Source organism: Siniperca chuatsi, linkage group LG1 (genome assembly GCF_020085105.1).
Source record: "Siniperca chuatsi isolate FFG_IHB_CAS linkage group LG1, ASM2008510v1, whole genome shotgun sequence".
In the NCBI taxonomy this organism is placed as follows: Eukaryota; Metazoa; Chordata; class Actinopteri; order Centrarchiformes; family Sinipercidae; genus Siniperca; species Siniperca chuatsi.
In genome coordinates this window covers 18,165,871-18,180,107 of record NC_058042.1, presented here as the reverse complement: position 1 = coordinate 18,180,107, position 14,237 = coordinate 18,165,871, and the positions used below count along the sequence as shown (strand labels likewise).

The 14,237-nt window shown below is 39.2% G+C and overlaps 1 protein-coding gene across 4 annotated transcripts in view; it reads left to right on the top strand.

Annotated features, from left to right (window-relative positions):
- cgnl1 (cingulin-like 1) overlaps positions 1–9,122 on the top strand; it is a 30,090-nt gene extending 20,968 nt beyond the window's left edge. For 3 of the 4 annotated variants that reach the window (XM_044193578.1, XM_044193571.1, XM_044193562.1), the window contains 8 exons: positions 294–464; positions 3,146–3,307; positions 3,462–3,551; positions 6,095–6,178; positions 6,414–6,538; positions 6,980–7,088; positions 7,249–7,412; positions 7,513–9,122. In XM_044193578.1, coding sequence (XP_044049513.1) covers positions 294–464; positions 3,146–3,307; positions 3,462–3,551; positions 6,095–6,178; positions 6,414–6,538; positions 6,980–7,088; positions 7,249–7,412; positions 7,513–7,672 — 1,065 coding nt within the window. In that variant the 3' untranslated portion in view covers positions 7,673–9,122. The remainder of the gene's footprint in view (positions 1–293; positions 465–3,145; positions 3,308–3,461; positions 3,552–6,094; positions 6,179–6,413; positions 6,539–6,979; positions 7,089–7,248; positions 7,413–7,512) is intronic. The other variant, XM_044193585.1, reaches the window with a different exon arrangement.
- The last annotated feature ends 5,115 nt before the right edge of the window (positions 9,123–14,237 follow it).

Below are 14,237 nucleotides of genomic sequence, written 5' to 3'. Positions count from 1 at the left end.
TGGTCGCAGAAAAGAAAATATTCTTTCGGCACTCTTGGGCAGAGCTAGGAGACAGTGTATATTAAAAGCTTAATTTAGTTGGGCATGTTGGTTGTTTACCTCACAGGGTCTTCATCAGGGCAGAAATAGTAGAAGTGCCTGAAGAGCATTTTCTTTTCTATGACCATTGAAGTATTTCACTTTTGTGTTTTTTGAAATTAAGGGATTTGAAAGGATTCAGGTTTGATATGATTTAAATTAAATGCTTTTTTCCCTCACATTTCTTTCTCTCTTTCTACTCTATCTCACTGCAGATGAATGACATTGTGGATGCGTCCCAGTCGTCCACTCGGGAGCTGCAGGAGCAGATTGATATTTATAAAGAGAAGAACCGTCGGGAGTTGACAGAGCTGCAGAGGCTTCTGAAAGAGCGAGGACAGGAGCTGGATAAGTACCTACTGGCTACCAAAACCCTGCAAGAAGAGGTACATTGGGCTACGTCAGCCTCATCTAACGTAATGAGCACAGATTTGAATGCTGACACTTCTTTCTTGGTGAGAGTGGTCAAGTCAAGGCTGTCATTAGTCAGCCCAACCGAGCCCTCCCATGCAGAACAGCAGATGATGAGCCATTGTTCTGACTCAATCAGTTTGACCCCCTCCCTTCAACACCATCCTCTCCTTTCAGAGAGTGATGTCACCACTTATGTATTTCTGCTCCCTGCTGCCCTCCCAAACCCAAAACATAGTATTAAAGTGAAGTAGTTGAGCCAAGTCAAGCTGTAGAAAATCTCTGTTCTTTATTAAAATTAATGTTTACGCACACAGTTAGAATTAAAAGGGAAATGTGGAGAATTCCTTTATAATCCTCTGATGGGTGACCACAACACCATAATGGTGAAACTTGTGACCACTATGCATTGTTTGCATTTAAGCAATTTATCCTTGTCAGCACTTTGGAACATGAAGAATGTTTTTGTTTTGTTGCAGGGTGGCTTATGTCATTTTATTTATCTCTCAAACATTTGATGGGGCAGTTGAGATTGTATTTACGGTGACCACACAGGAACAGTTTTATTATAGTTCAGTGAAAGCAGAAATGCTTTAGGACATTGTGAGATATAACATAGTTTAGGGAGGAAAGGGCCATAGCAGCAAAGGAGTAACACAGATAACAATACTTAAGATCACTGGTTAGCAGGTTAGCATTCATCTGCAACCTTCTGAGACCATGTGAGTCATAGGGTCTGTGAATAAGAAATAGTTGATTGTCACACTTCAGTGTCAGCTTTTTTGCTCTATTCACACCCAGTGGCAGCAAATGTAAAAGAATGATTTTCTTTGGAGATGTTTTCTTACTTTTCTGTAGGTGTGATGAACTGATGTTATGATACAGTCCTTCCACTGAATTGTAGCACATTGCTGTTTTTAGAGATTTACACCAAATACAAACCTGACACTTTCTGTTTTTGTGAGTTCAAAGTGGGATGTGTTGAGTTTGGATGTGGTCATGTAAAAAGAAAGAATATTTAATATGCAAACCATGTGGAGTTTTTGACCACTAGTGTTGCTGTGAAATAATGTTTAGTTTTGTGTTGTACCAACATGCACACTTGGACAAAATGTACACCATGAGCACAGGGGTAATGTGAGACACATTTCTGCTGACTTCTGACAGGGAGGTAACAGTTGTTAGAGGTAATGTGCCAATAAAAGAAGAGAAGAAGATGACTGTAAACAAGCCGATGTAAACACTGCAGATTTAAAGAAAAATTAATCAAGGGTTGCAAAGGTTTTAATGAGGTAGGAAATGCATCCAGCATGTTTGTTAGGCCTTATGGATACATACAGTGTACCCTAACTCTAACCCTGTAAACAAAACTTTGTTTATAATGAAAACTCCACTGGGTACCTTTTTAATAGAGGTTTTGGCAGACTATGCCCTGATTATAAGCTCAAGAGGCTTCCTAGAAAAGAAAAAAGAAGAGAGTATTGACATTTCCTTCTCTGGGAGGAACTTTCTACTGGAAACTGTAGTCATTACTTTCAGCCTTTATTTGACATGCACAACGTGCTGCCACTCAAAGGACAAGGTCAGTATCCTTATTTTCTGTCTACATCCATGCTGATGTATCTTTGTCCAGCTGGTGCACAGGAAGAGTAGGATGTCAGTGTTGTGATATCATTGTTGTGAAAGCTGTGCTGGCAGGATTCACATCCTCCTCCTCCACCTCTCCTGAGTAACTGATTGCTCTGGACTGGGCCTAGTGAGTCCACTTTTCCAGCTGCTCTCAAATGCCCCGTGTGTCTCCACCCATGTGAACTTGGCAGACTGTCAGTAAAATTACAAGTGTAGGCCACATACATCTTTAAAAGTCTTTCTTTTCAAGAGAGACCTGGCCAAGAAGGCAGTGTAAAAACAACAGTTTGTCATAGCAGGTTTCACGCCCTAGATCTGTTTTATTCATTTGTTAATACAGTAATTTATTCATTTCCAAATGTGCTTATTGCAATTCAGGGCCTGAGAGAGGATATGTGATTATCCCATTGCACCTATTACTAAGTCTTTGTATGTTCAGCTTTAAATCCATGGCTTAAATTAGGACTTACTGAAGTATTTACATAATGAAATATGGAACACTTCTGCACTAATGGCCAAATATTTGTTCTGGTTGAGAAATAAGGGCAGATGATGAATTTTCATTGTTTTTGCATTAAGCAGTGGGGGCAAATTTCCAGCTGGGGGGGGCACTGCTGCTGCTGCTGCTGAATGAATGAACACAGTGGGGAAACACTAGCTGCACTGGGTTCATTATTCACTAATGGGAACCATATAATAATTTCCCTAAGCAGCAACTAAATTGTTGGTCATCGCTACAGCAGTAATACTTGAAGGGAAGCAAGATGACATAATGACAAAGGAGATGGATTTTCATCATTTAATCCACACTTACTACATAAGTATTTATAACATGCTGAGGGTCCTTTTAATGAGACACTGAACCCCTACTAGACCAGTTCCACTGATCTTCGGGGATCAAAAATGTCAAAATATTTTCAGTAAAAAGATCTAGGTTTTTATACAGGACAATCAGATCTTTAGCCATAAGCAATAATGTTTCAATAATTATTCAGTTATTGAAGTATGTTGATGCATTTCATTTTAGTTGTCACACCAGGAGAAGGACCTGCAGCGGTGTCAGAGGGAACGAGATGAGGCTCTGCTCAGGGAGAAGACACTGGAGAAAAAGATTCACGATCTGGAGGTGGAGGCTGAGACAAAGTCTCAAGCTAAAGACGACAAAGCTCGACACATCAAACTCATGGAGGTACACAATGATAAAGGTTTTGTCATTAGTAGACATGTAAATGTCAAATGATTGCAAAAGGCCTTATGACAATCATGTAGGATACTTGCACACCACAGTAAACCTCAGAAAACAGATTCAGTGACCATTCGGATATGACTGCTCCGCTTTGCAGGACAGGGTTGCTCAGCTGGAGTTGGACCTGGATGAGGAGCGTCAGAGTGGAGACCAGCTGATGGACAGGATAGACAGAGGAAGAGAGCAGGTACAACACATTCTCATTATCAGAGCTCACCTGTGTTAGTGACCTGCTGCCCATGTTCACTTAAGTTCACACAGACATGTCTCTGTTTCATCTCAACCTGTAAATGATATGCTGATCTCCTGTTGCTTTGTCTTCCACCTCTAACATCATGACCACAATCACTAATCTCTGAATAAAACGTGATCTCCACAAAACAATAAGAGTCAATTCACATGATTTACATGCAGGTTGATGGGTCATATCAATGCTCAGGTGTGTGTGTCTTTACATATAATATCCACACTCCAAAATTCCCAGGTTTTTTTGTATTGTAGTCTGGATGAAGTGGACGGGTTATTGCTTTGTAAGATGATCTTGCATAATCATTCAGGCTGGCAGCCTGCCAGCGTGGTCTAAGAGCGTCCATCCAATTTTCATGCATCAGCCACAAAAGACCCTTCTTAATGCTCCGCTCGAGCCAAAATATGCAAGCTGCCAAATGTCTCAAGTTTTCAAGCTGTAGAGTTCACTTTGAAATTATGCTCAGTAATTTTATCTTGAAAACAAATCCAGTTCTTGTGCTTGAGGTCAGTTTTTATATCCTCGTAAGCAAATGCTTTTGCGTTTTCCTTCCACTCTGATAAAGCTGCTGACGGAGGCACTGTAAAGTAAGATTTAGATAAACTACATGTGCTTTTAGGATTGTTGTTTGTATGTTGGAGAGTGCTTACTAATCAGAGGGAGGATGTTGATTCTGGAGTGTTTGAAAGAACACTGCTTTATTGCATCCCTATAGATTTTATGCTAATGTGCAGCACATGAAGTCCAGCAGTCAGAGTTTCATGGCACCTTTGAAACTCCTTTTTATGTGAAATGTGACAACATGTGAAATGTGAAACATTGAGCTCCAAAGACAGGCCTGTACGATTTGGCTTGGTTACAGGTTCCTCTCAGTCTGGACCTGACACAGATTCAAAGGTTGTGACCAAAATTTGAAATGAATGTGCGTAGCGACATCAAGAGAGGCTTAGTGTTGAGTAGAGTATTTAAATCTCCTTAAATGGTTTCCCTTTAAAAAAAATTCCTGGCCAGGAGAAAAGAGTGGCATTGTGACAAAGTGGCATTGGTTCAGCATGAGGCTGAGGTCGGTTGTCAAGGCAACACTCAAGCTTTGTGTGGAGTAGGTTGAGTGGTGTGTGTGTATACACACACACCACTAGCACACACACACACACACACACACGTGCATGCGGGTATGTGCTGGTGTGGGTGTGCTCTAATGTCTGTGGGGAGGAGAGGGAGGGGGGTATGGCTATGGGGTGGAGGGGTGGATGGGTGGTGGGGTTGCAGCAGAGGCAGTAGGAAGAACACCTGCGTCTCTCCTGGCACCAGGTGCTCCTCTCCTGTCTAAATGAGAGTAATCTCCCCTCTCCTCTCCTGCCGTCTTTCACAAAGCAGATTAGTTTCGCTGTACGTTCCAGTCTGCTGATTCAGCTCCCTCAAGCACTGTGCTGGGTGCACCAGTTATAGGGGCCATCGTTCATCTGAGCAGCCCACTGTCACCCACTAATTGGCATAAAATATCACCAATTCTAAGCTCCCCTCACAAAGAAAGAACAATCACTGCTGTATCGATTAGTTTTCATCCTCTCTTCTTTTGAACTTGGCTATCACTGAGCTGTCATGTTAATGCAGTAAGACCACTCTGAGTTGATTTCGTGTTCAGTGAGTGCATATATGATGACACCAGCTTAGTGTTAAAGGAATATTTTGACTTGGTCTTGGGATAAATGCTTAATCACTTTCTTGCTAAGAGTTGGATGAGAAGATCTATACCACTCCCGTATCTGTATGTTAGATATAAGGCTGACAGCTGGTCATCTTAGTTTAGCATAAAGACTGGGTACAGGGGGAAATGGCTAGCCTGGTAGCAAACTTACTATATTCACATAACCCTGTGTAAAACCACATGTCATTGACTTTTTTTTTACACTATAATTATATAAATAGTGAGCTTTAGAGGTGCTGGTAGGTGGATTTTGTTACCTTGGGACAGAGCCAGGCTAGCTGTTTCCCCTTGTTTCCAGTCTTTATGCTAAGCTAAGTTAACCGGCTGCTGTTGGTAGCTTTGCATTTTCCTTACAGACATGAACATGGTATTGATCTTAACTCTCGGCAAGAAATCGAATAAGCGTATTATATAATACACACCTTACATAAAAGTAAGGTTAAAAGGTAATATTTTGTATACAGTCTGAAAGCACACAGGTATATTTTCTTTACAGAAACTACTGTGATTGATTTGATTATTTATTTTACTACAATCCCCGTGTCACCAAGAGTTTATATGAAGATCTCAACAAAAAGTGGGAATGCAGCCATACAAGAAAGTCCTGCTCACCAATTAACTGAGGCTGCTTTAACTCCTCTATTGTTTAGCATTTTGACTCACTAAGCGCTGCAGTGGTTTCTGTTGTGAGTGAGACTCAGACAGTGTCTGATAATAATTGTCATCAGACTGTGTGGCACCGTAGCGATGACACTGTCTGGACTCGGCTTGACAGGTGGAGCAGATGAGGAATGAACTCCTACAGGAGAGGGCTAGCAGACAGGACCTGGAGTGTGACAAGATGGCTCTGGAGAGACAGGTACACACTGGAGGGAGGGAAACAACCACACACAGTGTTACTCTACAAACTCAGAACAAAGCACCAACTCATTTCATTCATATCATGTCATTTCATTCATCATTTTCATGTGATCGTATCCATCCTCACATCAATTTTCAATTCATATTTTTGATACACTGATATGATTATGATATGTAAACATACATTTGCCCAGTTAAGCACCTCACTGCTTCTCTCTTCGTGACCTCTGTAGAACAAAGACCTGAAGAGCAGGGTGTCTCATCTAGAGGGCTCCCAGAAGTCCAACAAAGAGGGCCTGGTAGCCCAGCTGGAGGATCGCATACAGGAGCTGGAGGAGAGGCTGGAGGGGGAGGAAAGGTGAGACGAAGGCTTGGATTGGGAATAGAGATGTGGTGTGCTGAGGTTAAGGTGATGGAACAGGAAAGCTTTAGGGGAAAGGTTGACTGAAAAGTAAAGAGGTTCATTAGGTTGGGTATGACAGCCAGGTAGTAACTTATAGGTTTCAGATGAAAGTTAGACTTTATACTTACACACTGATAAATTTAGGCTACAACGTTGGAGCGAGAAGGAGGCACTTTTGTAAAGATCACAGCTAACTTATTGATTTAGATTACGTAGATCAACTATAAAGTGACTTTTAAATCATTTCCTTATTCAGAGGAATCCTCTGACTCTGGGTAATCAAACCTTGTAGAGAATCAGACCAGCTCTTCATTCTTTGAGTTCTACGATTTCTTCGAGTCAGAATGATGTGCTGCATCACATGTATGATGATGCCTCGCGCTGCATGTGTTTCAGGGAGCGTGCCAACCTGCAGCTGGTGAACCGCAGGCTGGAGAGGAGGGTAAAAGACATGATGATGCAAGGTGAAGAAGAACATCATTCAATGCAAGATCAAAAGGACCAAGTACGTAATACACACTCTCAGGTTCAGACTTAGTCATTAAACTCAATTTACTATAGACCTTGAATTAAATGAATAGTCTGTCTGTCAGCCATATAGTTAAAAATATCTGTTGATCTTTATTGAACCCTTTTAATCCTGCACGTGTTGATTCTTCTTGAAGTTGAATCTGCGTCTAAAGGCCTTGAAACGGCATATGGATGAGGCTGAGGAGGAGATCGACCGACTGGAGCACAGCAAGAAGAAGCTGCAGAGAGACCTGGATGAGCAACAGGAGGCCAACGAGCAGCTCCAGAGCCAGCTCAAAGCTCTACGAAGTGAGATCAGGTAAACAACAATATCCCAGTAGTCTAGTTGTCAAGTTGTCATCTGTAGCACACAGGCATTTCTCAGTGTCCTACTTATAATATTGTTCTGTCTCATGCAGGCGTAAGAGCACCTCTGCTCCGCTGCTCAACAATCTGGACGACGACGATGACGACGATGACGATGACATCAGCACCGATGGGGAGACGTACTTCAGCTCATCATCGGGGTACAAGCGCTCCTCAAGTCAGGACAACATGTTGTCCACCTTCACTTTGTAAACTAACCCTGAGGTCGAGGGTAAAGCTGCTTTATGTGCATCACTGTTGGACCAAATGGCTGGAGATCCGTGCCAAGTGCTTTTAAACAAAACTGTAGATATTACACCGAAACATCTGTGTAAATACTTTCCAGCGATTTGAGATCACTGAAATGTTTTTTGGTGAAAATCTACACTTTAACAGAGTTCACATAATTCTCCAGGATATGAATTCTGGGTAAAATCCCAATGTCCATAAATTCACTCAGTATTATTTGAGCAGCTCTGAGGTTAATGGATGAAATCCTAAAGGTTTTGATGTTTTAGCCTGTCCCATAGAAATTAAATGTATATACTGTTTAATTTGGTAATTTTACGTTCCCACATTAAGTCTTATGTAAATTTGTCAGTTCTATTCTGAGTGGTTTTTCCTTTGTTAAGAAATGGATTACACATGCTTGTTAATGATTATCCTAGCATTAGTAAACTTGAAAACACTCTTTAATGCACTGTAAAACGACGCAACCAGTACTGCCTTTGTGAACAAGTTATTAACCCTTATGTTTTTATGCCTATCAAATATGTCACATTTACATACAAAAATTTATATTTAGATACTGTATCATTCTGCCAAATAAAATATATTTACCTTTTTTTAAAGAATGAAGATCAAATCCAATATATGAAGTGAGGAGTGCCAGGATATGTATATTTTTATTTATTCATGGTTAAATATACAAAATCCTGGCCCAGTGAGGGATTTAGGGAACAGTAAATGAGGGACTTTGTACACATCCATTTTTATAAAGTTTTATATGGTTTGATGACAAATAATAGATCCATGAAAATATTATCAACAGGCATTCATTGTAGTTTTATCACAGGTTACTCCAAATATTAGCAACATCACAGTATTGCTTATACATCTATTGGAAAACGCTGCTTCATGCAATCATGTGGAATACCTAAATTAACTTTCTTTAGTCTTTTCTGTCATTGTGGTGTCCAAATCAGACTTCACTTCAGTTACAGCACTGAGCAAAGCTACACATATCAAAACCATTTAATCTCTGAAGACATTATTATACTAGAAACACTTTGATTTAACTTCTATCTCTGGTGATTTCTCTCCTGAATGGGGGGGGTCTGGTTTGAGTCTTTTTGATTAACCTCATACATGTGTTTGAATTGTGCCACCGTGTACATAAGGCCCTGCAATACCTGTAAAAGAGCATGTGCGGGCCTCCTCTAATTTTCCTTGAACTGAATGAGGGAATTTCTTCAGATGAGATAAACTGATGTTTTTGCTACACTGTGATGATTTGCACTCTCTGTTGGCTGAATATGCCCAAGTCTGACACCTGCGGAGGGAGAGTGGATTGAGATAAATTCCTGCCACTACCTCTCTGTACACATTTGTATGTTCATAAATCCTGCTGAGACTAAAATAAAGTTACTTCCAGTTACTCTCACATGCTTTTTCCTTGTTGAATAATTTGTGACAACTGATTTTAACATTCAAAGATCCCCTCCAAATACATTCTTAAAATGACATTGCATCTACTCCTTTTCCCTCATTGAAGAATTTCTCTATTTATGAATATGCAAATATTTGTTGATTAAGAAATTTAGATATTATTAGTTTTGACCCGTGGTGGAGGAAATATTCAGATCCTTTACTTAAGTAAAAGCATTAATACCATAGTGTGAAAATACTTTACTCATTACAAGTAAATGTCCTGCATTATAAGTTTTACTCAAGTAAAAGTACTATAGTATCATCAGCAAAGTGTAATTAAATAAAAGTGCTCATTTTGCAGAACAGCCCTCAGTGTTTCAATATATAACATATTATTGAATTTTTATCACCTATGTAGTAACATGTATGCAGCATTTTAATGTCAAGGTGGAGCTGATGTTTAAGTTTTATATGATGATCATATTGTGTTTCCTTCTTAAAATAAGTAAAAAATAATCTGCCAGTCCAGTTAGATTATTTCAGAAAATTAATAAAACATAAACATTAAAACAGGTTGAAGTAAACTCACTGCAATGGTACATTTTTTCACTTAAAAAAAAAAAAGAAAATACGACTTTTAGGACTCGATAATAGACAAACTACAGAAGTTTTTTACAGTGTATGCAGTCATCTACAAAGTAACTCAAGCAATCATATAAATGAAGTGGAGTAAAAAACACAATATTTCTCTCTGAAATGTAGTGGGGTAGAAATATAAAATGGCAGGAAATAAAAAATACTCAAGTACTTACAGTACTTGATTAAATGTACTTCCCACCACTGGTTTTGACTGAGATGATTTGATCAGTCCAGTGTCTAGTGAACACTGACTTCACCCATCCTCCAATAAAATCTCTGTGGGGTCAAAGCAGCTGTGTCAATAGCAGCTCTTTATCTTTAATTTCGTGCTCAGCGGGTCAGTATTTTTCCTGCTGGAACAAATGAAGCATATGGATCTTGTGTTTGGGCCTGATCACCTATCAGTGCAGAGCTTTGACCTCCTTCAGTCTCTGGGGGTAAAGCAAAAACGATTGATTCCTGCTGTAGAGCTGGAGCACACAGTCAAAAGTGTATGTGTTTGAAATTATTTTAGATGTAGTGTAGAGTTCTGTTTTTACTTTGATATTAAAGAGCATTTTTCTGTTGATCGGTGTCAAAAAAGCCACATTAAATCTACTTTGATTTAATGTTTTAAAATAATGAAACAAGCTGGGGGGTGCAGACGTCCCAGTCGTAAAACTTTCTTTACATTCGTATCTACAGCTGACTACAGCAGAACAAGGAAATGAATAGACTGGGCTTTCTTACTCTCACTAGCTGACGGGCTATTGTTGGCAGGGCATGACCTTCATTTGTTGCTATTCTGTGTGGAACAAACAAATCAACCTTTCGAGTGCCACAGTATTATCTCTCTCTCTTGTGTCAAGCCAAGCTGTAAACTAATAGCAGCTACAGGCTGGATGGCTTAAGAGGGAAAAGTTGTGTATGCTTAACAAGGTGATCATTCTTGGGATTCCTTTATGTGCTTGAGTGACTTCAATTGGAGTGACTGCTGAGAAATAAAGAGGTAGACAGATGAGAGAGAGTTGTCTTGTTTTCTAATGTGACGCAGTAAATTTAGAGTTTTGAAAAGCTGCTCTCTTTCACACGGAGCTCTCTATTTCACAATTGTAAATAGGAAACATACACGTTTTACAAGTCTTACAGGGATCTAGAAACAACTCTGGTGGTTCAGTGTAGGTGGACAGAAAAAATAAAAACAGCTTGTGATCATTTCTGTGAAAATGTCACAGTGCCATGCTGCCCCCTAGCTGTAATAATGGTAAAAACAAATACCAGGTTTCATAGTCTATGTAAGGTTTCCTTAAAACTAAGAGGTGATAGAAGATCAGAAATAAACAGATAATATTAATAAAATGGAGATCTGAACATAATTTTGTCAGTAAACTGAAGTGAGACAAATAATGTGAATTTGTGCATTTAGAGTTTTGTGAGTTTGAGTCAATTGGTGTAAAAAAAAAAGTGGTCACTATCAATGGAAAGGCCTATTTCTGTGTTCCAGTACTTTTCTACAGCTATGCGCATTAATAATGAAGTGGTAAACAGTAAATGGCTTGTGAGTGGGAGCTGCAGCTGTTTTTTATCACCAATCTGAGCTGTCAGACCTCTGCAGAACCAGAGGGACAAAGGGGGAAGGTCTCCCATGCAAACAACCCATGTACATCCCAAATACTTCCATCTTGATGATAAGTGGCTTGCTGTGAGACTTTTGTGACTGATAATGATTCTCAACCATGGCTGGTTTACTGAATATAGATAAAAGGTGGATGACCTGTTTGTAAGTTCAGCGGTGTCATGTGCCATGGTCTGACCTGTTTCTCTCTCAAATCTTATTTTTAGATCAACACCCATAAAGTTTTATTTTGTTTTTGTTTTCAAGTAATGCTCGTAACATTACTCAGGTTCTGTACAATAACAGCAAGTTAAACATGAGGTGGACGCCTCAGGCAGTGAATATCTGAGTTCAGCAGGACAAACCTGCTTTCAGGGCTTGTGTGTTTGGAGTCACTATCTAGTATCTCAACTCTGTTATGATCAACACATAGTTTTGTTATTTAACTCATGCATTTTACACAGCTGAGTCTATTAGCTAGGCTATTTAGCTAAGTCAATTTCTATAAAGTAACAAAGGGAGCTTGTGTTCAGAAATGCAAACCTGGTTTGCTAAACCTAGCAAACTGATCCATAGATTCAGATTAAATAACCTGACAGATGATCAGATTAGTGTTTAGGTTAGTATATACTACGACGATATTTTTATTGCATAATAACATAATGTTCAACACAACATTATCACACTATCAGTCAGGCCTGAGTTTTAAAAGAGATAACAAAGAGGAAAGGGAATCTCTCAATTACTACTGTGTACAGGCAAATCCACTTTGTTTTACAAAGAAAGTCAGCATCCAACCAGTCCAACGTTCCCCTCCCCCCTTGTGGATTAGATCACTGAGATCACTGAACATGTGATTTATCAGAGGCTGTTATAGATCCATAAAGCTGTTTCATTTCATTTTATTTTGGCACTGGGTCTTCCCACTGGAAAGAAACTCTAATTTCTCTAAACCATTGTTACAGTAGGAGGTCAAGGATAGGTTTACATTTTTTCAAGTCTGTCTTAATACATTGAATGTGATCTGGCTGTACATTGAAAGAAAATCCACAGTCCTCATTTTGTGCACAAATGATTCCACTGTTCAGCCAAAGATAGTGAGGATTCAGCAGTTACACAAATCAAGTAGGGATCTTCCAAATGTACTGTGTTTTTAGTACCAAATTGCCCCTTTGTGTTACGATCCCTCCACCACTGCTCAGCAAGGAAACACTGTAGTAAACAGACTGAAACTTTGCAAGATTCCCACTTGGTTTGTCTAACTGCTGAAGCCTCAAATTAGCTTCAGCTGAACTTTAGAAGTCATTTTAACATAGAACGAAGACTCTGGAGTTTGTCCCCCATGAAAAATTGCTTTAAGAGGGAATCTCTTTGTAGCCAGTGACCAGTAACACTTTTAATATACCTATGGACATGTTAGTATTGTTTTAAGACAGGCTTGAAAAAATGTGAACCTATCCTTTAAAGAGTACACAATGCTAAGAAAGGAAGTTTGAACAGCAGCTTCAAGCTATGTGAGTAAAAGGTTCCTTCTTTACGTGGCAGCCCAAGAAAAAACATTTAGACTCAAAATTGAATGAATCTCTTTAGATATAGGCCTACATGACCAGAATTTAGCTATTTTTGAACAACCCCGCAAAAAATGCACGTAAGTCCCAACTGCCAGTTACTTTTTATGGTTGCCTCACATTTCGGAAAACAGGGCATCATTGTGAAGCTGTGTCATTTTATCACATTTGTCAGTTGTAATGGTGCTTTTCTGTCAAGCAGTCACTAAAACACAAGTCAACCTGAACTCCACAGCTGCAGGGATGTTGAACTGACAACAGCCATTGTTGTTAGTTTCAACAGCAAAATCCCACACAAGCAACTGCGACCACACAGGAGAAAAGATCAAACACCTGTACTGCAACCTGCATGCAGCAACAAATATTACACACATTTTATTACTGGGACACAATTCACTCCTAAGTATCACCTTATCTCCCAGTGGTGGAGAAAGTACTCAGATACTTAAGTAAAAGTATCATTACCACACAGTAAAAATACTCTATTACAAGTTAAAAGCATGCATTAAAAATGTTACTTTAGTAAAAGTATTTAGGTATTGTTAGCAACATGTACTGTTAGATTGTTAGTACTGGTGCATTAATGTGTAAGTAGCATTTACTGTTGTAGTTGGTCAATGCCGAACTCATTTTTACCTATTCTATATAGGGCTGCAACTAATCATTATTGTCATTATTGATCAATCTGCTGATTATTTCCCTCATTAATCAATTAATTGACTGTAAAAAGTCAGAAAATGGTAAGAAATGTCCTTCAAACCCCCAAATTACTGTAATTTAAGACAAGGAAAAGCAGCAAATAGTCACATTTAAGAAGCTGGAACCATTATTAATCGATTAATCGTTTCAGCTCTAATGAGATCTAACAGGAAGTTTAATGTGTAATGATGCATCATGTTTTATAACCTCTTCATGTTTTGTGTGTAAAATCTGAAAAGCTGTCAAATAATTGTGGTGGTGTAAAAAGTACAATATTTCCCTCTGAATTGTAGTTGAGTACAAGTCTAAAGTGCCATCAAATGGAAATACTCAGTTAAAGTACAAGTACCTCCAATTTGTACCAAAGTACAGTACTTAGTTACATTCTAAATCTGCTGTCTCCATGTTGCGTATCTGCTTGTGGGCATGAATTAGGTTAACATGCAGGAGCTTTGTAAAGGAGCAAAGTGAATGAGTGTAATATTTTGTTCTTTTTCAGTCGTATGTACTCCATGTAAATGTAGTCGTTCTTGTAAGACCGGCCCTGTGGAATCAATCCAACGCTGAATCAAGATCTAATCAGAAAATAGTGAGAGTACAATAACGACAGAAAGTGAAAACGATGTTG